At 44.3% G+C, this 25068-nt stretch overlaps 1 protein-coding gene across 6 annotated transcripts in view; it reads left to right on the forward strand.

Moving 5' to 3' along the window:
- The window catches only part of HECW1 (HECT, C2 and WW domain containing E3 ubiquitin protein ligase 1), a 460030-nt gene extending 435899 nt beyond the window's left edge, over nucleotides 1–24131 (forward strand). For all 6 annotated transcript variants that reach the window (XM_032874976.1, XM_032874979.1, XM_032874977.1 and 3 more), the window contains 6 exons: nucleotides 7820–7918; nucleotides 8478–8607; nucleotides 13842–13988; nucleotides 15167–15281; nucleotides 15676–15874; nucleotides 23161–24131. In XM_032874976.1, the coding sequence (XP_032730867.1) occupies nucleotides 7820–7918; nucleotides 8478–8607; nucleotides 13842–13988; nucleotides 15167–15281; nucleotides 15676–15874; nucleotides 23161–23272 (802 nt within the window). In that variant the 3' untranslated portion in view covers nucleotides 23273–24131. The remainder of the gene's footprint in view (nucleotides 1–7819; nucleotides 7919–8477; nucleotides 8608–13841; nucleotides 13989–15166; nucleotides 15282–15675; nucleotides 15875–23160) is intronic.
- The last annotated feature ends 937 nt before the right edge of the window (nucleotides 24132–25068 follow it).

The following is a 25068-nucleotide window of genomic DNA, read 5'->3' on the forward strand; positions in this document are numbered from 1 at the left end:
TCTGCCTATTTGTGATCTCTGTCTGTCAAATAAATAAATAAAATCTTAAAAGAAAAAGATGCAGAAATCAGAGTCACACAGGAGGAGACTGAAGGCTTACAGATTGAGAAAAACTGAGAAGATCAGTAAACCCAGAGACACCTCGACACAATTATTAGGGGCCCAAGTTTAATGCCAGGGGATCAAACTACCAGATACACCACAGCAGAATCTTTTTGACTTGGCATATTACCTGGGTACTGCACTGAGGGTTTTATTACATTTTTATATCACTTTCATATAAAGACATTAATTGGAAGCCTTTTAAGAGTATTTTGTCTCACTATCCAAAGTATCCTCCAGGGTATCATTAGGTCTTATTTTCTTCTTTGTCAAGCCATCTGCTTTCCCTTCCATAAATCCAGCCTGTGAACAAGAAAGTCCTCTCCCAAACTTCCTGACTGAATTTTTTCACCATTGCGCAAACTGCTTTTGTTTCAAGAATCAGTTGAAAAATACACCATGAAATCATTACGTGCTACCTCCTGCTAAAACATGTTCCCATCCAAAGTTCCACCTGAGAGACTAAAGAGGGAGAGGAAGGGAGGGAGAAGCCTGCTATGTTGGCTTCTTGGTGTGAAACATTCACCACATCTTTCCATCTGTTGACTCAAGTCACCCAGTCTCCTCTGCGGTTCCATCTTTCCTCCTGTCTTCCCGAATGGGGACCTACTGTGGATATTGGAAATGGGCATCCAGTGGTAAATGATGTCTCAGAGAAATGTTCAGTAGGCTTGTCTAGTCATGCTCCACTGGGATAAAGTCTGATGATGATTTTTAATTTAATTCAATTCAGCAAAGCTTAATGGGGTCCTTAACCTGTGCCAGGCATCGTGATGCGTGAATGTTGCGTGTGAGCAGAGCAAAAGCCTTAGTTCTGTAGCAGCCACGGACTCAGTCCACATTCATTCGCACCCCTCAGTCCAGCATGGGTGTGTATGGCCCTGGGGTTCTGAGGGATCAGACGTGTCAGTGTGCAGTGGTGTTTATTAAACACCCAGGTGGACTGACCTCCACTAGTCCCTGGGCAAAGTCTTGTAGTGTCTTCAGAGTTGCCCTCTACAACATTTTGACCCCCATTTTGCAGATGAGTAAACTGAGGACCATGGTTGTTTAGCAGCTTGCCCAAAGTCACACAAGTCAGAAGAGTTAAACTGAGGCAGCCTGACATCAGAACTTACAGTTTTGTCCTTCCCACCACGCTGCCTTCTTTGGATTATTGGCTAACGGCCCGAAGAATGATGAGTCAGCAAATGGTTCTATACTCAAGGGGAGAGTCGAGTCTTTGTTGGGCCTTCAACCCACATGGGAAGATGCGCCAGAAATGTGTGAAACTCCATTACCTTCTGAACTCACTAAAATGTACAAAACCCAGATAGTACTGAGATAAATCCTTGCCAGTAACATCGGTTCCTTTCGTATCTCCTGCCATCATCTCCCTCCATGTCTTTATGAAAGCTCAGAGTGGCTGCAGTTGCTTTCATCGGAGGCAAACTCAGTTCATCTCCAGATGAGGTAGAGGTGAGGTGTTCAGAAGGATGCTTGAAGAGTGCCATCGGCCTGTTTCAGAAGTCCTCCAGGGGTCCCAGAGTTAACTGGCTGCATGCTGCCTCCCCCAATACCGATGAGCAGATGGTTAAAGATGAAAACCACTTGGGTTTCCATCAGAGTGGGAAGGGCCATACCAAGTGAAGGACATTTATGAAATGAAATGCTTTGTGAGTCTATTTAAATCGCATGATGAAAACCTGTATTTGCAGATATGTGAGGGGGTCTGTGCTGTCCTGTGGTATGAAAAGAGGAAGCTGCAGAGAAGCAGGAATGGCAAGGTGGTCCCATTCACACAAGTGTGTCTGTGCTCAGTAACTGACATGCAGGGAGAAGACCCATCAAGGTCAAAGACGTTACCTCATGTGACAGAGCTGATGTACTTTTATTTGATACCTTCTATGCTGTGTGTATTTTTCTTTACACTAAAAAATACCCAATTCTGTTTTGTTTGGCAGAAGGATAAGGGTTGATGATAACAAAAACCAAAAACTGGTAACACATGGAAAACCAAGGAAAAGAACATAGAGTCCCAAGGATTGTTTCTACAAATCGCAGGGTCGGTGGGGCTAGGTTGAGAAATGTCATTGTGAGCTGTCCACTTTCTTCCCCTGAAGGAAGACAGACCATGTCTTTGTAATGATGAAACCCATAGGTGACTGACTCAATAGAAGGGATTTTTTTTTTCCTGTTAAATGTGGGGTTCTTAGTATTTTGGTATATTGATCATATTTTTGTGGCATCCAAATGGATTTCTGTGGATTAATCTCTGATCAGGAAATAAATAGGAAAAAATGGCTTATGTGTTTTTAAAGAGTCAGGAATGCATCTTAAGGGGACGGCATATCACAATATCCTAGGAGTTTTCATATTATACCCAAGGCGGAGCTAGAGGGAAACTCTCTCATCTCCAGACTTGAGGATTACTGATGAAGGAAGGCCCCATTCCTGACTCATCAGAGTACTGTATCCTTCAGGTGGCTGGAATGGAGGAAAGATTGAGACCCACCATCTACTGCCAGGGGCAGGGTTCCAGAGAGACCTGCGTGGTGTAGCTGTCATGTCTGGTACATGCAGTTGGGGGACATGCCTTGTGTTCCCATGTCCTCAGACACCTCCGTGTCTGAGTGCACTTGCACCTGCTGATGTACCTGGGACCTGAGGCCCCTCCTGTGAAGAGAAGTAGAATGATGCCCCCCACTGGAATTGGACCCCATGTGGGCCTGTCTGATATGCTCACAAAGGGGAGCCCAATAGGAAGCAAGTGTGAGCAGGGAGTCTGGGGTCCCGGAAATAACACAAGAGAAGCAGAAGAATGGCACAGCAAACCAGAGTGGTCCGCAAGCCTGAGGCCGAGATGGGGGAGCTGCTCCCTAGGTCCACCATGACTTTGCCAGCCTAGGGGTTGAAGGACAGTGAGTAAATTTCAAAAGTAGTTCCAGTAAACTCTCAGGTCCCTAGCAACTCTGCTGTGAAGTCTGGCCAACAGCGCAGGTCAGCACAGAGGAGCTGTGCCCCACCAGCAAAACAGAAATGAGCAGGTCTTGGGCAGCAGCGGCCTGGGGGTCGATGGCAGTGGCACCACACTAGATCATGCAGCACATTAGCCACCGCTGGGATGGGCTGAGATCAGCACACTTTCAAAAATGGCAGCCCAGGAAAGGAGGACCAGTGCCACACCCTGGGAGCCAGGCTGACCGGCAGCATCAGCGGAGACTCCTTGTGGGGTCCCTGCTGAGGAAGGAGGGTTGGAGGTCCTGCAAGTTCACACATGGGGGGCTCTGCAGCTGGGGACCCTGGGGCCTGGATGTTGAAGTGACACAGGAATATCCACAGGCAGGGAAGGCACAGTCTGCTACTTCCATGCGGACTTTCATTTGTCCTTAAAACTTACTATTTGTGGGGCATCTGAGTGGCTCATTCAGTTGAGTGTCCAGTTCTTGGTTTCAGCTCAGGTCATGATTGCGGGGTCCTGAGATTGAGCCCCGCATTGGGCTCTGCGCTCAGCATAGAGTCTGTTTGTCCCTCCCCCTCCTCCTCTACCCTTCCGCACACTCCCGCTTGTGCACTCTCTCTCTCTCTTTCTTTTTCTCTCTCTCATAAATAAATAAATAAAATCTTCAAAAAGTACTATTTGTGCCAAGTAATTTAGATCAAACATAAACTTCTTTTGCTTAAATTATGTGTATAGTTTCTTAAATTATCAATACAGAGACTAAAGATATACAGTTTCTTTCCATTTTGTAATTCCTACACATTTGTAACAAAAGGATAATCAATTTCCTAGCAAGTAGTTGCTCAAGCTAAGTGAGATAAACCAAGGAAGTGCACAATTACTAGAAGATGTTTTCTTATACATGAAATTATACATCATGGCAATTCACCAGCTGTTAAGGTTTTCCATTTCAATCCATGCTTTTTAAGCTATTCTTTTGGATTTGAGTTGTACAATTGTATTGTGCTTCATACAGACACATCCCAGATCATAGTTCATCGCTCTGGAAAATATTTTACTATATATATTGGTCTGGCTATGAGCCATCCTGTCTGTGTTTATGTAAAGCAAACCACTTGCAATAGATTACTTGCACACCTACAAAAAAATACCTAGAGCTTACTAGTGGCCCACATCAGCCTGTGAAACTGGTATAATTCTGTCTTTAGAAATTCCATCTTACAGTCTACCCATTCAAAGTCAGTCAACAGCTGTCTGTTGGTAGTCTGCATTGCAAGGGTCCTGTGCTGGAAACCAGGCCATCTGCCGCACTCCCATCGGGTCGCAGCCCCTTGTTGAGAGGTAGGCGGTGGCGATCCTCGCTACACGGTGCTGGACAAGACACCAAACCCTGAGTCTGCTCCCCAGAACTCGCTTTCCTGATCACTTACAATTGGTCCAGGATGGGCAGCAACCTGAGTCACACAACAAGCAGGGAATCGTGTTGGAAATTTGGACTAAGTCAGAAAGAGTCAAGTTGGCCTCTCTAGGATGAAAACCACAGGAAGTTTTGACAGCAAGAGAGGAGAAAGGAGCAGAGGTGCACAAAGAGAAGTCAAGGGGAGAAGGTTGATGAGGGACAGTGAAGTCACTCCTGTGCCTCATCTGGCTGACTCCCAGCTGCCTTCCTGACCCTGGCTTCCATGAGATACCACCAAGAACTTGCAAGGAATTCCCCCCTTGGCTTAAGCTAGTTGAAGTTTACTTGACACAAGTTGGTGTTGGAAGTCAACATAAAGTAAGATAATAATATGTAAAAAGTGCCATTTTGCCGAAGAGGAAACAGAGAGCAAGTAGTTAAGTCCTTGCAGGAGATCACACACCAGGCAGCCCGGCCCCTGGACCAGAGGATTAACTTCTCTGCCATTTGGCTTCTCCAAATGGACACAGAGGGAAAGGCCTGACAGATACACATTGGTGTCTTTACCGTACCACTTGCTTGGGGCTAAATATTGGCCTTCAGTTTCTTAATCTGTGAAATGAAGATAGAAAACTTGTGAAAACAGAGTTGTTGCAAGGGTCAGGGAGATAATACCAGTAACATGTTGGTTCAGTAGGCATTCAGTGAAAGTTATTTCCAATCTGTTTCCAATTTTTCACTCAGAAGTAATTGCAGTCACTGGAGCTCCTGGCACATTGTCAAGGGCGGTGGTAACCAGCATCCTTCTGCGTTTTTACTGTTAAGTAGGGTGCTGAGATCGACCTTCCTCATTGTGGTAAGGGACCATTCTTCTATTCGTGGTTTACTACAAAGATTTTTTCCTCAGAAACGGATGGCAGATACTATCAGGTAACTTCAGCTTCCAACAACAGCAAAAGCCATACGATTTTTGTCTTTTGATTTCATAATTCATTTTTCTAAAGATTTTATTTATTTGAGAGAGAGAAAGAGAGTGAGAGAGAGCATGAGAGGGGAGAAGGTCAGAGGGAGAAGCAGACTCCCTGCGGAGCTGGGAGCCCAATGTGGGACTCCATCCCAGGACTCCTGGATCACGACCTGAGCCGAAGGCAGTGGCTTAACCAACTGAGCCACGCGGGTGCCCCCATAATTCATTTTAATAATAGAATTCCAGTGTTAATAATAGAATACCGAATATTAAACTGTCCTCAGTTTCCTAAAATCAAATATCTTTAATCATTTTGCATTGATCTGGGAATGGGTTGGTAGGTTCTCATGTTTTAACTATAATTTTTTAAATATGTAAGTGAAATGTCTTTAGGGTTCTTTCTTTTGCTTTTTTCCAGATTCCATTTTGTGGTGATGGTAGCTCATAATGATGAATTAAGAAGTTTTCTGTCCTTTTCTGATTTCTGGAACTATATAAATAGCAGAAGGGTTTTCTATCTATCCATGGAGGATTTGAAAGAATATGTCTTTAAATATGTGTGTGTGTGCGTGTGTGTGTGTGTGTGTGTGTGTGTATCCAGTCCCGGCATCAATTTTGTATATAGTCCTTTTTCCTTATAATTTTCTAGTTCATACTGTGGTTCGTTGCCTATTTAAGTTTTCTGCTTCTTCCTGAACAGATTTGAATAATTAATAGTCTGTTAGAACATTTACAATTCACTGGAATATTCCATTTTTTAAAACATTGACTGAAAATTGTGTCCTTGTGTAATATTCTCATCTACTCCCTATCTGTGGATACTTACTGCCTGCTGAGATTATAGTTCTTCTTTACCAGGCCTTTGGGGGCCACCTGTCAGTGAAGAGGGTCCTTGGCCAGACACCCGTGTTGATGTTTGAGCTCTTCCTGCTTTGGGTGGTCTCGGTCATCTCCATCTGGACGGTCACAACCCCACCATAACGCTAGAAGCCTCAGCCGTAATGCTTGGAGTCCAGTTAGAGTGGGCACGCCTGTATTGGGGTAGATGTAAGCTGTGTTTGTATATACAGGATTGTGGTCATCATGTTGGGGACTGGTCATTTATTAAGCGGGTCAGGAGACAGCCCTGGGACAAAGCATTAGTGGGGCACAGCCTCAGGGACTCCAAGACGTCTGATTACTCTGGGAGCTTCCCCATCCACAGTGCCTCTCAGCTGAGATTCCCCTCACCTCCACTCTCTTCAGAGTTGATCGTACTTGTACGTTGATGTTGGCATGTTATCTCCTGCGAATAGAATTGACCGCTTGAAATATGCCAGTTTGAAGTATTATTTAGAATTATGCTCATTCTATGGGATCAGAGGATGTATTCATTATAACAATGTTTATAGTAGTTGTAAGGTAGTTCTGAGTCTGAAAAAAGTCTCATGAAAGGTAGTGGAGGTGGGTTAGTTGAAAATTCCAACTGGGAGGATCTGAAAGAAAGTCACAGCAGAGTCTACAGTTGGGTGAAAGTCTGCTTAGATGGAAAGAGACCAGGGAGACCCCTGTTATGGAGGCAGGAGCTAGAGATGGGCAAGGCCCACATGGTGAGGAAACCCTGTGCTAGACCAAGCAGATGAGCTTCTGGTTTAGGAGCAGGGCAGCTGTGGGATCAAGCTCCAGCAATCAGCCAAGCAGGTTATTAGTGAAAATTTCAGATTATTAGAAAAAAAAATCCCAGGATTTTCCCCGATAAGGATTTAAATCATTAAAGGCCCGTGTATCTGGAGGTAGCCAGATCTACAGGACCAGTTCTTCCCAGCAGAGACCTGTTCTTCGCTTGTGTGTGGCAATAGTAAATAGCCGTGTAGGCTCAGCTTATGCTTACCACAGTGGGATTCCACGGAACTCTTCCTGCTGACTCTGAGCACAGAAGCCCTGAAGGACTCATACTTAAGTCTTCTGCCTCCTGGAGTGTATTGAGCACACATTAGACCTTCCGGTGGTATCCCTGGAATGCTTGAATGGATAAGGAGACATGGTCCAGAAAGCTTTCTATGTCCTTGGGTTCAGGTCCTCTCAGGTTCAATGTGGACTGTTTATCTGGGCTTCCAGACTTCCCCTTTACCAGTGCGTTTCTTCTCTTGGGTCCTTATACTGTCAGCTCTGAGAAGAGGACTCCAGCAGAAGGACTCTCTTCTGGTGCTTGGGGGAGAGGAGAGTTCCTTTAATACATAACAAGCATGCAGGCGTGATTTAGGATAAAGCTTAAGGAGGAGGAGAATGGGCACCTCCCTTGCGTCATCAATAGCAAGTTCCATAAACAGCTTACTGTCAAGAAACACATCAAATACAAGTACAAATTAAATTTTTTAACAATGTGAATTTCCACCTGCCCTTCAATTTTTCTGCCTTGTCTGTGTTTCAGGTTCAGGTTTAGTGGTCGTATCCTAGGCCTGGCTTTGATCCATCAGTACCTTCTTGACGCCTTCTTCACAAGGCCCTTCTACAAGGCACTCCTGAGACTGTAAGTGTATTACTGTAGGCCGTGGTCCACGCACTAAGGTCTGGTCTCCCTGGTACCTCGGACTCTGTCCCTGGTTTACCCTAACCATTCCTGTTCGTTGACTTTTCTGAGTGCTTAGACGTCACATAAACCTTTTAATACAATATAAAGGCATTTGGAGTTTTTATGTAAGCATAGGAGAAGACTATTAAAACTTCATATAATGGAATGAATCAGTTTATATAAATAATTACAGTCATATTGCAAACTTTGCATTACACTAAGTAGAATTAATCTAAAACTTCATTGTTTTAAAATATTTTTTAAAAACGTTTCTCCAGTTGCCATTAATAATCATCCCATGTTTATTACTGGGATAATTCCATTCAATTTCACAATTGAATTTCAAATTTCAGTTTGAAAAACAAATTTTCAAAAACAAGCATTGAATGCACTGAGAAGACTCATCAGTATATTCCAGAGTATCAGAATTGTTAGAATCAGCCTATGTTGTTTTAGCCAGGCTGGGCATCTGTTCAGTTAACAAACTGGTTACGTTTTGCCCTTGGAATGCATCCAGGCCCTGTGATCTGAGCGACCTGGAATATCTGGATGAGGAGTTCCACCAGAGTTTGCAGTGGATGAAGGACAACAATATCACAGATATCCTAGACCTCACGTTCACTGTTAACGAAGAAGTTTTTGGACAGGTTTGTGAGATGCGGGGCTTGGAAAGAGCATTTGTTTTTTCCTGTTGAACATTCACATGACACAAAGTTTGTCACCTTAATTGTTTTTAAGTCTACAGTCCAGCATTGTTGAATATAGTCAAACTGTTGTACACTCTCTAGGACTCGTTTATTTTGCACAACTGGAACTGTAGCCATTAAATAATAATTCCTCAATTTTTCCTCCTCCCCAGTCCCTGGCAACAGCCATTCTACTTTCTCTTTCTGTGAATTTGGCTGCTCCAGATACCTCATACAGTATTTGTTTTTTCGTGACTGGCTTATTTCACTTAACACATTGTCCTCAAGGTTTGCCTACATTATAGCACATAATAGGATTTCCTTATTTTTAGGGCTGAATAGTATTCCACCATATATATGTATGTGGTGGAAAATGTGTGTGTGTGTGTGTGTGTATGTGTGTGTGTGTGTGATTTATGTATTTACTTATATAAAAAATTAATTTACCCATTCACCTATTGATGAACGCTTTGGTTTCTTCCATGTTTTAGCTATTGTAAATAATGCTGCTGTGTACATAGGTGTACGTTTATCTATTCAAGCCCTTGCTTTCCATTCTTTTGTTTTTAATCTAGAAAAAAAAGAATCTCATTCATTTAAAATATAATTTGTTGAGGACTACTTTCTTTAGTAAAGCTGCCCATGTCTTCTTCCTTCTTTTCCTTTTCATGACATGGATCTGCTTTATAGATATTTTGAAAATCAAAGTGATAATGGATTAGAAAACATTTTTATGAAGTGTGAAATACATATGGAAGGTGTTTCTGTGATCTGTGCCACTACAAAATACTTCTTTTTATCACTAGCATCTAGATATTTGCTCCTCCAAAATGCATGTATATAAATATTATTTAATAAGATAAAGCTTCTCATTTTTGTCCATCAGTATTTATATATTTTTGAATCTTCTGGGTTACAGTTTTATCAGGTTAACCATAACCTGAGTCATTTACAAGAGATTTCAAAAGCCTGTGACACGTGATAACTTGTAATGGGTCGTTGTGAGAGTGGAGTTGGTAGGCTTTGTAAGTACTATGAGCATAAGTATAAGCACAACTGTGGGCGGTCTGCTGAGTCCAAGTGTAAGAGGCACCCACAGAACTTGGTGGCACCCGTACCATAGTCAAGAATTTTGAACAGGCCTGGAAGATATCAACATTCTGTTGAATTTCCTCTGTGTAAACATACCTCTGAAGAATACCCTCTTCCATATTTGAGAATTTTTTTTTTCTTTTTACAACTGTAGAGGGCACATTTAAATATGTTCAAAAATATATGATTTTTGGGGGGCCCCTGACTGGCTCAGTTGGTAGGACATGTGACTCTCAATCTTGGAGTTGTAAGTTTGAGCCCCATGTTGGGTGTAGAGATTACTTAGAAATAAAATCTTCCCCCAAAACCCAAAAAGAATATACAGTTCACTGAACTGTCCTGCCATGTACTAGGTGAAAGTATGAAATACACTTCCCTGTGCATGACTTCTTTTAGCCCATTCTTTACATTTGCCTTGTAGTAGAGGGTAAATTTGTAAAAGAAGCTCAATCATTTAGCAAGTTTTATTAAGACAATGGAGTAGCCATCTTAAAAAATTTTAAGTTAAAAAAAATTTTTAAGTTAGATTCCTTTTTTAAAAATTTTATTATGTTATGTTAGTCACCATACAGTACATAATTGGTTTTTGATGCAGTGTTCCAAGATTCATTGTTTGCGTATAACACCCAGTGCTCCATGCAATACGTGCCCTCCTCAATACCCATCACCAGGCTCACCCATCCCCCCATCCCCTCCCCTCTGAAACCCTCAGTTTGTTTCCCAGAGTCCATAGTCTCTCATGGTTCATCTCCCCCTCTGATTCCCACCCCTTCATTTTTCCCTTCTTTCTCCTAATGTCCTCCCTGCTATTCCTATGTTCCGCGTATAAGTGAAACCATATGATAATTGTCTTTCTCTGCTTGACTTATTTCACTCATCTTAATCCCCTCCATTTCCATCTATGTCGATGCAGATGACAGACATTCATCCTTTCTGGCGGCTGAGGAATATTCCTTTGTATATATGAACCACATCTTCTTTATCCATTTGTCTGTTGAAGGACATCTCCACTCCTTCCAGAGTTTGGCTGTTGTGGACGTTGCTGTTATGAACATATGAGCATATAGCCCTTCTTTTCTCTTTAAGTTAGATTTCTAACCTAACTCATTATATCACAATAAATACCACCTAGATTAGAAAGCTGACTATTAAAAATAAATAAAGAAAAAAGAAAAAAATGATAGAATTTTTATTTTAAGTCTTCCAGTAAGGACTGCCACTATAGATGTGACACAACTTTCAAAGTCATAAAAGAAGAGACTTACCTAGTGAGCTAAAATTACTATTTAATTCTGTGTGGCAAAAATGCAGCATAAACAAAGTAAGAGCATCATAATATTGAATAGACTAAGGGTAGTCTTTCAACACAGAAAGAGATTCCACAGACCAATAGGCAATGACCAACGAGTAGATAATTAGCAAAACATAAGTGATTCTCCAAAAAGGAAATAAGAGGAAATAATCTCATTCACAAGTTGTAAAAATGTAAATTAAAGTATAGTGAAATGCCGTTTTCCCTTACACGATTGTCAAGAATTGGAATGGTTAGCAATATTCCATTTGGGAGGCGGTGTAGGGAGCAGACATGGCTGCACAGGAGTGTAGGTGGGGGTAAGTGGAAGTTTGGTTCACTCCCTGTGAAAGGCACCTTTATGAGAGCTACCCTCATTCTAAATGCACCCGCCCTTCCGGGTATTGTATGTTGTGATGACTCACTAAATTCTGCACCTGAAACTAGTATTACCTTGGATGTTAACTAACTGGAATTTAAATAAAAAAATAAAAAAACAAATGCACCTGCCGTTGAGTCAGCACCCATGTCTAGGAATTTGTCCTACGGATTCACACCCGATTCAAATGAGTAATGTACTAAGATCTTCACCGCACCCTTGTTGATAGTTGCAAAGGATCAGAAACAGAGCACTGGCTAAATAAATTCTGATACATTCACACAATGGAATAGTGAGCCAGTGGGATGTGGGGCTGAAAAGTGCAAGACATCCCAGCCCATCAGCTTCCTTGTAAATCATAGACAGTGAACGGGATATTGCAACAACAACAACTAGAACAGAGTAAGTCAGTTCCGAATTGGTTCACGACAACTATCAGGGTCCATTTTTAAGTGAAAAAAGTATGGCGATGAATAGTGTGTAAAATATGCTATTTATGGGGGAAAGGAGATGATTTCCACATGTTCCCTGCTATATTGGTCAGTTCTCCCTGGAAGAGAAGTAAAGGGCAGTTTTCTCTGGGTAGGGAGACTATATGGCTGGGAGATGAGATGGGAGAGAAACTTGCTTTTCACTCATGGCTTTTTATACCTCTTGAATGTTACTCCATGGACACATATTACCTACTCAGAGAAAAATGAAGTAAGCTACACATAACTGAATACACAAAATTAGAGGGGGAAAATGACACTGAAAATACAAAAGCATACTCCTCGTGTGTGTGTGGCACGGGAACAACTCGGAAGTTCACAGTGTTCCCAATGATAAAAATAAGGATGTGATGTAGATCTAGAAAAATGTCTCTCTGTGTACAGTGTAAACAGATCTCATTCTTCTTCAAACGAGGTCGCTAAGAACAATGACTTTGATTCTGGAGAGCTGAGTCTTAGCCCTTCTTTTAGCAAGTTACGAGATCCTGAAGAGCTGCCAGTGAGGGACATCTTAGGCTTTTCCTGTGTGTTAGTTGGGATTAGGGTCAGCTGCGTGTGAGGAAACCCAAAATGACTCTGCTGAAATTAACAGTTTATTTTTCTCTCGCATCCAAGTATAGAGGCAGACAAGCCGCGGCTACAGTGCCTACCGTGGGCACCTGCACTTGTGGCCCAGCCATCGTGGTGGGGCCTGAGGCTGCAGGACAAAGGAACGACAGCCCCTCCCTTCAAGGAGGTCCCCGCACGGGCCATACAATACTGCTGCTTACACCGTACCTGCCAAAATTTAGTTAACCTGGCACACCTAGCTGCAGGTGGGGTTAGGAATTAGTCTTTAACTGGGCAGCTGAAAATCAGAGGTTCCACGGAACGTGGATACTGAGTGGCAATTAAGATGTTAGAATTAGCCAGTATTTTGTAACTAGCACTAGTCACCTAAGTGATAGAAGAAAAAATAACCATCAGACTTCTGTGGATTGCTTGTTTAGGTACCTAAGTCCCTGAATGCCGAATGTACATATCTACATTTCTTAAACCCATGGCTAAATACAGTTATGCCTCATTTCTTACAGCTTCGAGTGGTGAGCTGAGCCCCTTAAGTGACTGACAACTCCTTAAAACACCAACACTTTTTTTTTTTAAGATTTTATTTATTGATTTGAGAGAGAGACGATGAGCAGGGGGAGAGTCAGAAGGAGAAGCAGACTCCCCACTGAACAGAGAACCCAATGTGGGGCTTAATCCCAAGACTCCCAAGATCATGACCTGAGCTGAAGGCAGCCATTTAACTGACTGAGCCACCCAGGCACCCCAACACTTCCTGATAAAAATGGCTAACATGTTATCTGCCCTCTTCCCTTTCAAAAGATAGAGCACAGATCATAGCTTTTCTTAATGATTCCTTTGTCCTACAAGCACCACTATACAAAGTGGCAAGGTCATTTTCTGTTTCCTTTCTCAAGGTTAGTCTGTCATTCTTCAGTCAATATTATACCGGCTATAAAAACCATCTTCCCACCTTCTGCTATTTTCCTGTCAATGACCTGCTCTGGGTGGGGAGGCTGGTGGCTTTTGAGGATGTGATCTAAGTGGGATTTGGGGGAATTGAGTATAAGGACTTTCCGGTCCATCTCTTTCCCTGGGACAACGAGGGGCATTTTTCTTTTATTTCTGTTATACCTCTTGAGTTAAGGAAATATGTTTCCTCTTAATAAAACAAACAAAAATGCAGCTTTCCAGCTTCCAGCTCAAACCATCATCTGAGAAGAACCAGAGCTTTTTTTAGTAACTTCCAGAAAAGGATAAAGACTGAAGGAGGTAATAATGCTGAACCCATGTGAGGAAGACTTTTTATAAATCGTTCGTCCTACTAGAATTGACATGTGTCATGGCCAGATAAGCTGAGTTGACAAGCAACGCCATCTTTCTGTTTGCCCACAAGGTGACAGAGAGGGAGTTAAAATCCGGAGGGGCCAACACCCAGGTGACGGAGAAGAACAAGAAGGAGTACATCGAGAGGATGGTGAAGTGGCGGGTGGAACGCGGTGTGGTACAGCAGACCGAGGCCCTGGTACGGGGCTTCTGTGAGGTGAGGCCCAGGCCCGGCTGAGGAAGACAGGCTGCAGTCAGGGCCCTCCCTCGTCACCGGCACAGCTTGTAGGGGGAAAGGAGAAGAAGAACCAAGTCAGGCAAAGGGCTCGGCTCCAGTCACCACATTGCAAAGAGGACACCCTTGGGACAGATGACAGAGGGGTCAGAGTTCTCTGGGAGACCTAGCTCTTGTGGTAGGTGAAAAATGCCCTCACAAAAATGGTGTTGCTGTGGCCCCAGTGTGGCAGTTAGGAAAACACTCAGTATCTCCTGTCAAGGTATGTGCATGCTGTGTGTTTCCTTTCATTCAGTGAAATGAAAATAAGTGACCTGAAGGCATTGGAGGGCACTGTCCGTTCCTGCTAGATTTCTCGTGTTATAGTGTCACTTTGTGCCATGACTAAGGGGGTAAGTCAAAAGGACAGGGACAGCTGCTGCCAACTTGCCATGCACCAAATGTTGACATCCTTAACCTTTTGCAGTTTAGAAACAAGACGCTGTAAATGTTTTCTTGGGGTTCGGGTCTTGGAAGGTTTTCTTTCCCTGCCCGTAATGGAGGACAACATGGCTCACTGGCTGGTCCACCGTGAGTCTGACTGGAGAAGCTGTGACTTGTGTCCGATCTATTTGAAAACAAAGCATAAAGTCAGAGCTCAGAGCCCTAGCTAAGGAGGTCCTTCCAGATCTTTGAAGGCAGGAGGAAGGAACTGAAGGGAGAAAGGAAGGGAAATACAGTTGTTTTAATATGGAATGCCCATTTCTAGGAAATAAGTTATAGTTTTATGTGAAAGAGAGGATACCTTATAAGTGAAATGATCATAGTAAAAGCCCTCATGTCACTTCAACGTGTTGGGACCTTTTGCCTTTAAAATGCAATGATACTTGGCAACTTCAGTGCGACCAGAGAAAGTCAAGTCAGATTTGCTCATGACAGCGTTCTGAGAGGGACTTTCAGAGGTAGTGAAAACCCTGGGGCCTTTTTGGAGTTCCCAGCTCATTGATGGTTGTGTTTCAGAATGTTTAAGTCATGACTTTGAACTTGAACACGATAGTACATTGGTTTAAAAAAGAAAAAAGTTGGAAATGATGGTCCGTTTCCCAGTGTAAAACCACAGAAGTGATAATAACGACTAGAACTTCAGTGTGGTTGGACCTGAAGCCTAATGTGTATTTCAGGTCGTAGACTCGAGGCTTGTCTCCGTGTTCGACGCCAGGGAGCTGGAGCTGGTGATAGCTGGCACGGCGGAGATCGACCTGAACGACTGGCGGAATAACACAGAGTACCGGGGAGGTGAGCCGAAGGGCTGGCCCAGATGCAATTGTCTGTTTTTGAGACAACGTATACTGCGGTGAAGTTAACATAGCCACTCCTTGTCTCACGTTCACCAGGCAGGAAAACGGTTGGTGGGGTCCCAGTTGTTCACGTAGGAAGCAGACGTCTCTGAGGACGTCCCTCAGAGCATAAAATCTTATAAAATGGCCATTTTGTAAATCAGCTTTTGCTATAAAACCTGACCTAAGTGCACAGATTGCCTTCGACCTGTGTGAAGGCCCACGTTAGAGAACCTGGCAGACCGACCGGAGCAGTTTGGTCCTCCTCACCCCTGCGATACATGTCGCCTCCCTCCCTTCTCTCCTCTCCTCTCTGCACATCCTCCCTGTCCCCCTCCCTCCGCTCCCCTCAGGTTACCACGACGGGCATCTTGTGATCCGCTGGTTCTGGGCTGCTGTGGAGCGCTTCAATAACGAGCAGAGGCTGAGGTTACTTCAGTTTGTCACGGGAACGTCGAGTGTGCCCTATGAAGGCTTTGCGGCCCTCCGAGGAAGCAATGGGCTCCGGCGCTTCTGCATAGAGAAGTGGGGGAAGATTACATCTCTCCCCAGGTAGGTACTCCTGCCGGCCCTCACGAACCCACTGAAGAGGGCCACACACTTTGATATTGGAGTTTGGGGCATGGTCCTTCGGGATGGAATTCTTTCCTGCCACCCAAGTTACTCTTATGTGACTTACTGGCGAAAGGCACCCGTGAGGAGTCTCTGGGAGGTGAATTTAGACCATATTCTTGGTTGGTTTTTTGATGACTGATAGCATTTAGGCTGTAGTGTCATGGCCCGTGTGTCTGTTGTGGGAAGCCTTCCCAGCTGTATGTAGCCCAGTTTAACTTGAGGAGGAATGTCTCAGCAAGTAAGGGTGGGAAGAGAGGCTAGAAGCCCAACATAAGCCTTCCAGCTCTGTATCTGTCCTTCTCTGGCACATGACTTGTACTCGGTAGGATGGTTATGCTCATACGTGTCACATTTTTCCTACTGTGTTTTGAAACAGGTGAGGACAAGACCATGTGTATCTCAAGTCTCTGTAGTGACTTTAGTATAGCAAGCTGTCAAGGAGATGATGGTGACATAAAGGCAGTAAAGGAGGCACTACGGATCTAGGCAATGTAACAGAAAGAATTCCCTCCACCACGAGTTCTAACACTTCTGGGTCCTTCCTCGACCACCTTGAGCAGCCTTTTCCTGCTCAGTGAAATAAAAGGGCACCTCTGCATAGGTACCACAGTAATAAATACTGCTCAACAGCAGAAGAAAAGACTGATCCATATTATTTTCTTCTACTATGATATTTTCTGATTATAAAAGACGATCCACATTTAATTCGGCTCTTTCCACATGGCCTCCTGGACACTATTGCTAAATCCTAGTGGAAGGATCTACTGAACTATGATTGGCATCCAGACCTCCCAGACCTTCCCATGTCCTGAAGACTAGTCAGCTGATGTCAGTGAGCGTCAGGAGGCCCAGGAAACAGAGTACATGCCCACCTGGTCAATGACAGCCTACTGTCTTGGCACAGTTTCCAGCCCTGGCTTCATGGACTTGTTCAGCAGACCCTCGGTGCTCATTCGCTTGGGTCTGCTGAGAGCTGAGCCTACTGAATTAAATCTGGCAAGAAAATAAGGCATAAAAAGGCAAGATTTCCATTTATGTAGTTTAATGACAGATTCAGTAGATGAGGTTATTTGGAAACAGTCTGTTTTTAGAGAAATGGGTTTGCATCACTGTTTGATGATAGCACACGCCCCCCCCCCCACCGCCACCAGCATCGTGTGTACTCTGAAGAGTGGCTAAGACACAGCCGTCTACCTTCCCAGAGGAGCTTATAGTCTAGGAAGGAGCACAGCCCAGTAATAATAAGTTACAACACGAAGTGGAATCGGAGAGGCACTGAGAAGGAGTGTAAATGGAAGGTACCGGGAAGGTCTGTAATGTAGAATACAGACCAAATCCCGATTGAGTTGGGAAGAGGACATGCCACAAGAAGATGGCACTTAGGTGAGCACTGAGGGGGCAATAAATGAGTAGAGCAGAGTTCCAAGCTGAAGCAGGAAGGATCGCTGAACTAGCGTGGAGGTCAAGATATCCAAAGTGATGCTCACAAGGGATGAGATTGAGAAAGATAGTTTGGTGGGTCACAGGGAGAGGGCTGTGCTGAGGAGGCTCTGATTTACTCTTTAGGAAGGGGAATAGGAATTGCTTTTTGTCATTTGGAGGTCACAGATTGAGCCTAATTACATATTTTCTTTGAGAAGCTTTGAAATATACATTAATACTATTAACCCACACAAGGAGCTTGTAAGATGGACATTGGGCTTATCATGGAGCTATTCACATCCGGGCCAAGGCATCCCTGAAAAAGCTGCTGTTCTGCAAACCACAGAAAGGATTCCTTGGGGAGACAGAGACTTTACCTTGGGCCAAGAGGGTCCCAAAAAGCAAGTGCTGAGATGCCTCTGGGAGGACAGTAAAAATGACCCCCTAACTAGTATTCCCTGTACATTTTCTGAAGATCCAAGAACCGAAAAAGTTCACCAATGTGTTCAAAGAAAGAAAGAATTTCTGAGTTCCAAGAACAGTAGTTTGGGTAGACTAGCCAGACCACATGGTAGATGGCAGGAAGCCCAGAGCTAGCAGAGCACCAGACACAGGACAACCCGGGACTTCCCAAAGAACAGAAGCCCAACGCATACTGCCCAGACTGGGAGGAAAGGTGGTCTGGAACTACTTTGTTCTCAGATCTTCCCCCCATGGAGAGGCAGCTGGCTTCCCAGACCAGAGTGCCAAATAGCGTCACAAGCAAACCCGAATCATAGCACAGGCTAAATAAAACCTTCACATCAATTCAAGTCCTTGCCTCCTAAAAACTGTAGGAGGGTTAGGAAGGAGGACTATGAGAGCAGTGGTTTCCAGGGTGTCATTTTACAGTGTCTGGTGAAGAAACTTCCGTACCAGATGGGCGGGATAGTCACTGGGGTTGAGGCCAAGGAGCTGGCAGATTAGGGCATTGAACGGGCAGGTCACCATGTGGACTCAGGTACCACACAATCTGGCGGGAACACCTGAAATGGGAAGGATTTAAGCAAAGAACCAGAGGTTTTAATAAATGTAATTAGCTGGAAGGTCAGAAGGTATGGAAGATAGAGCGAGATCACTGATTTTCAAACTTTTTAACCATAGGCCACAGAAAGAAATATGTTGTTTACATAACGTTACAACCCAGTCCATGCATATTTGCTTTGTGTGTGTGTGTGTGTGTGTGTGTCTGACATATAAGTTCCTCAAGATGACACTTTACCTCCTTGCCTGCAGATAACATGCTGTATCTTCTAATCTATCCTGTTGGATTGAAATAAAATGCCAGATAGAACCTGTAGTTAAGGCGCCTGGGTGGGTCAGTGGGTTAAAGCCTCTGCCTTCAGCTCAGGTCATGATCTCAGGGTCCTGGGATCGAGGCCCGCATCAGGCTCTCTGCTCAGCGGGGATCCTGCTTCCCCTTCCCCCTCTGCCTGCCTCTCTGCCTACTTGTGATCTCTCTCTCTGTGTCAAATACATAAATAAAATCTTAAAAAAAAAAAAAAAAACCTGTAGTTATGGGGGGGGCAGAATCTAAGAGAGTTGAAGGAACAGAATTTTTTAAACATTTGATTCCCTCTTTTTAAAATTTATTCATATTTATTGAAGTGTACTTGACACAGCGTGTTACATTAGTTTCAGGTGTACAGCATTGTGATTCCCCACGTCTGTAAGTTATGCCGTGCTCACCATGAGTGTGGCTACCATCTGTCACCTTAAAACACTATGACGATGCCATTGACTATATTTCCTGGATCATGCCTTTTATTATTGTGACATTTTCATTCCATAACTGGAAGTCTGTACCTCCTCCTCCCCTTTCCGCATTTGCCCCATCCTCCCACCCCCACGCCTCTGGCCACCACCAGCTTATTTTCTGTATTTATGAGTTTGTTTCTGCTTTTTCTTTGTTTATTTTATTTTATTTTTTAGATTACATGTATATGTGAGATCATTTAGTATTTGTCTTTCTTTGTCTGGCTTATTTCACTTAACAGAATACCCTCCAAGTCCATCCCTGGTGTCACAAATGGCAAGATCTCATCCTTTTCCTATGGCTGAGTAAAAAGAACAGAAATTTTTGATTGAGGATTTGAAAGTAACAATCTAGAATTGGCTGTGGGGAGTGAGCAGGGCTCACCCACATCCCAGAATGTGGCAGAGTGATCGTGGGCCGTCTCCACTCAGGAGCGCTGGGAAGGGATGCTAGGACTTGTAAGGCATGTCCAGAAAGGAAGAGTGGGAGAGTTTCCTTACTATGGAACAAGGACTGGGGAGGCTCCAAAGAAAAGAAAAGCAGGGAAGTTAGAGTAGACACAGCACACGACAGCATGGAGATGGAATAAAGGAGAGGAGAGAAACTTCAGGGTCTACATTTGGAGTAGGGACCAGGGATTACAGAACTGTGGGTCATGGGCAGATTAGCATAAAAGTTGCAAATGGAATTCTAACAACAAGCTTCACTGAGCACAAGTGCGGGGGAGGGGGAGGCCTGGTTAAGGTGGGCTGTTGGCTTACTCTGTAGGGATGGCTCTCAAGCGGGCTGGGAGAGGTGATTTTGCCCCCCTACAGGACATTGAGCAAGGTCTGGAGACATTTCTGGTTGTGGGGGGAGGTGCTATTGGCATCTGGCAAGTAGAGGCCAAAGATCTTTCTAAGCATTTTATGGTACACTGGACAGCCCCTCCCAACAGAAAATTCGTTTAAAATGTTAGTAGTACCAAGCTGAGAAACCCTGCTCTGCGGACCGTAAGGTTCAGGGAGCCATTGGGAGTTCAGAAAAGAAATTGCCAACCACTGAGAAACCAGAGAAGCCAAGGGGAGAGAGATGTTCAAGAAGGCTCTTAAGGAGCCTGAGTAAATGAGGGTAGAGAATGGGTCCCTGGATTGGGGACCAAGAGGTTCTCGAAGAGGTTGAGAAAGAGTAGGTTCAGTAGTGACAAGAGTGAGAAGCATCACAGAGAGAGGCTGTGGTTGGGTGGGGAAGAAGGCACGAAGGGAAGACTGGACGTGGAACACTGTCCTCACAGCTCACCGAACAAGCAGCCGCAGGGGGCAGGGATTTTCCTGATTTTAGTAGTGTTGTTTGCTTTTGACCAGCCTCAAAGTGGTGTCTTCTGGGGAGAAGCATACTGTCCGTGGCCTTGGTTACCATTTTCATCAGTAACTTGAAAAAAAAAAGAGAGGAGACAGGGAGATCAGTCGTGCAGATGATACAAATTAAAGGGCAAATAATACAGTGATTGACGCCATTTAAATCCTGAATTAACCTCAAAATACTGGAATCCTAGATTAACACCAACAGAGTGAAAATTGACCTGGCAGGATTGGAAAGATCCGTGTGGAGTTCCAAAATAGCAACCGCACAAATGGGAAATCCAGGTGACTCATCTACCAGGAGTTCATGTGCGGAAGGCGGAGGGGCTTGAGTCCCCACAGGTGCGACACGCTTCCTGCAATCATCCGCAGTCATGGCCGCATGGAGAGAACCTTGTGTCTAAATGATGAATCACGGATTATAAGAGGCATTTATGTGTATTCTAACATTGCTCCTCACAACAGACCCCCGAGGTACACAAGACATGTTATTACCCCCATTTCACAAGGGAGAAGACTGAGGCTCAGAAAGACTAATTGACTTTCCCAAGGGGATAAAGCTAATAAGCAGCTAGACCGCAGTCGAAAGAGACGTCTTCCAGCCCCTGGTTTCGGGCTTTCCCCAGCACCCCAATGCACCCCAGAGCACGGGGCCCAGTGCCCAGGGGGGGAAAGTGAGCAGGAGCTCTAAGCGGGCAGAACTGCTCCTGGAGGACGGCGAGCATCTAAGAATGTGAAACTGAACCGTGACTGGATTGTGTGTGTTCATCCTAGTTCACAAACTAGAATCTGTTTAAGAGCGTTAACCAAAGCTGGTCATAAAAACAGTAAAAGCCACAGAGAAACTCTGGGTGTTCACACAAGGTCTTAAAGAGTGCCATTTGCTAATGCTTTCAGATTATTCCCAGAAATTACCTTTTATAGAATTCATTTGGTTTGCAAATAGGGGATTTTTTGCTGTAACATTTCCACTGATGAGTGCCACTTTAAAAAAAAAACCAAGACGATGATGTCTGCTCACATCTCGCACCCAGCTAGTTCAGCCAGGTTCAAAAGCATACCTGGGATGTTCCTGCCCCACTTAACATAGCTAGCCAGAGCCCAAAGTAGTCCTAGTTTTAATCTTTCTAAACAGAGAAGCCACTGACATTGTCATCCTGCTCATTTTCCTGAGTGCTTTTTCACTTTTACCCAAATGAATTTAGGTAAAATATTTTAATTATTCTCTTGTGAAGTCAACCTAGGCCTACTAGAATATTAGATCATAATCTGAGACCTCTACTAAATCTTGATCTGTTTTTATGCTTCTTCCCAGTTAAGTCCTTGAGGCCTAAGGCCAGTTGCACTACTATCCTCTACTCACCATTGGCGCTTGTGAGGGGACGAGTTTGGGGGGGTAGTTTCCCAAGGACAGTGAGGGAGCTGTGACCAGGCGAAGGAGGAACGGATGTTGAGAGGCAAACACAACAGTCTCCTCCCCCTGAGCACTGGGTCAGCCTCATCAGGAACTCTGAAAATAAAGGTATAAATAATACACAACTTCCCTGGGGATCTTGTGATTAGAAGAATTCCATATCCCAAATGAAATTCAGATGAAGGGAGAATGGTCTCTTCAGTTAGAGTTTTGTTTATTTGTTTGTATGTATACTTGTGATATGTTCTCTTCTTCTCTTTTATTTATTATTTTATTTCATTTCCTCTAAATGTGCCCTTTTTTGTGCTGGTTGGCTTCTCAAAACACCGCTGCAACACACCACCCCTTCGAGGGAGCAAAAGGCATTCAGTTAACCTGAGGGGCACCCACCTGCCTTCCTCCCTACTTAATGCAGGCCGTGGTCTCAACCAAAGAGTCCGTGAAAACAGAGACCATCTGACAGGAAGAAACCAGTCAGGTGACTTGAAGTTCCACAGGAGGAACCTGTTCTGGGTCTCTTGGGCTCTCCACTGAGCCCCATACGGATGACACAGGATCTGGTCCTGGTGGGGGAAACCGTTCCTTGTCCAAACCAGGTGCTGTCGTGCGTGGGCCCCGAGGATGAATATAGGACAGGACAAGTAAGGCAGAACCAGGGTGCAGGCATGACCCGGGCAACCAGGGAAGACTATTCCATGAGCTCAGCTGTCCTTGGAAATCGACGTGCCGGTGTCAGGTTGGCTGTGTCGCACTGCAAGTGGGGGAGTCTGACCGTCTCCGGGGCTCACCTGACTTGATGGAGCTTTGGATGTCAGGACTCCGGGGCATCTCGTGGCAGCCGTGCATTGATGCATGTAGTTTACTGTGGCCCAGAAATCAGAGCTGGACAAGGAGACTTGGGACTATGATCCTCTAATAATGATCATGCTTCGGCCACCTTCACTGGTCACATCCAAGTTCACAGCTCAGTCGCAGAATAGAGCGGACCCCACAGAGAAGCCGGCCGATCCTCCAATACAGCCCTACATTAGTATAGTTTGCTTATGAAGGCAAACCGTCTGTTTCCATTACTCTCCTCCCTCAGCTGGTTCATGTGTGTCTGGAAGGCTGTTGTTCTTAGTTGCAAAATTAAACTAGTTGCTTCATGGTGGTCCGAAATCGTGGTTGCGCTCACTTTGTACTCCCTTTTGCTTCATGGCTTCTGATCGCAGATACATGCAAACACCTTCACCGGTCTTTTTTCCCCATTCAGGGCACACACGTGCTTCAACCGACTGGATCTTCCACCGTATCCCTCATACTCCATGTTGTATGAAAAGCTACTCACGGCAGTAGAAGAAACCAGCACCTTTGGACTTGAATGAGGACCTGGAAACTCACCTGACATTTTCCTGGCAGTCACATCGCCCTTTCTGGGATGATCCCCGTGCCCTTTCCCTAAATCAGCTCTCCTTTGATTTTTGGTATCCCATGATTTTGATTTTCAGACCAAATCAGGATTGACAAAAGCTGTGCATGAAGAACTGCCTTCTTCTGAGATCCAACCTTCAGGCTTATCGCCTCTATTCTCGATCAACTGCTAGCCTGTATGCAATATTAAACAGCAGCCGTCTCAAGGTCTGTGTGTATCTCCACATACCTCCATTACTAACACTGAAATAGGAATGCAAACGATGCTATACTTGACCAAATGGTAATCAAAGTTTACTTCCATTTATATAATTTTAGGGAAATTTGAGCATTAAGCATTCCGAGCTTTTATACGCCCATGTCTTCTTCTGAGCAGAGCCACCATTTTTTTATAATTTCTAACAACCAACTCCAGGTCTAGGAGACAATCAACAATTTCTTTTCCTCCCACTCTCCTTTTGCCCCGCGCATACATCCATCCAGAAACAGCAGTGGCAAAGCTGAAATTTTTATACATTCAACTCATGAGTCCTGTGTGGCATCAGTCCCATCAGCTGGAACTGGCCTAGACATAATGGTGCAAATACCACACTTTCCAACAAGTAACAACAACAGGAAAACGCCCCCTGCTGATGCAACACAGTGTATCTCGTTGGTTGTGGGGATTGTGGCTTAGCCTGAATTTAGAGAAGTCCAGGAGGGGCACAGTCCCTGTGAACACTCACCACCAAGAAGCAGAAGCTTGTGCACACGAAGGAGATCTCATTACGTAGCCTGAAGCCCGAGGCTTCCACCCCCATGGTGTTCAGTAGAACGTGATGGAGCGAACAGGAGAGAGGGAAGAAGGCCACGTTAGGTTAGTTTGAATACCGGGGTTCTATTCTGTTTTCCTTTGCTTTGCTTTGTTTGGTCAAGCTATGGTTCTCCTTCGCAAAGGGAAAAGAAAATGTAAAGATCATCTCATGGCTTTTGTTAAAGGGAAATGGCAAGTGGACTTGTGTTTTAACTTTGATGTTGTTTTTTTCATGCCTTTTTTTTTTTTTTTTTTTTTTTTTTTTTACTTTTCTTTGCTATGGTGTTCGAATTCCTTCACATCGGATTGTCCATGGGGACACGTTAAACGAGAAGCTGCAGAGAGTGATGGTGCTTGTTCGGGGTCAAGGGCAATATAATACTCCTCCTTCATCCGCAGCAGTCCTCCTGGAGCAGACACCTAACACCCCAAAGGCATGTAGTTTTGTCAAAATAAATACCCAGTTTCTTTCAGCACTCAGTGAGGAGATAGCTCAGAAAACTCAAGTGTTTTCAGAAAAACAGTTGCCAGCTCCAGAGACAGACTAACCTCTTGATTACATTTGGAATTAGCCCAAACTTAATGGTCATTTCTATTTTTCTAACCTTGTTATCTGTGTTGTCTGAAATATGTCATAAGTGAAAGTGTTTTTCTTCACTGGGAAAAGAAGAGCTAAAGGCCCCTCCCCCACTGTTGAGATGTCACATTGTTACTTCTAATATATTAAACAAGGGAGAAGAGTGAGAAATATGAGAAATGTGAGACAGAGTTAATCCAGCGGGAAGTCATGCCTTGTGCTCATGGTATCGGTGTGTGTCTAGGCACTACATTGTGTTTCTTGGGCTCCAAAAGGAAACTTCTTTTAGTAGGAATTCTTTATAATGCCCAGCACCCCTGGCTGCTGTGTATCCATAGTCAATCAGGAAATAATATGTTACAGAAGTTTAGCTTTCTGTT

This window comes from Lontra canadensis, unplaced genomic scaffold (genome assembly GCF_010015895.1).
Source record: "Lontra canadensis isolate GAN:19392208 unplaced genomic scaffold, GSC_riverotter_1.0 scaffold54, whole genome shotgun sequence".
NCBI classification, from domain to species: domain Eukaryota; kingdom Metazoa; phylum Chordata; class Mammalia; order Carnivora; family Mustelidae; genus Lontra; species Lontra canadensis.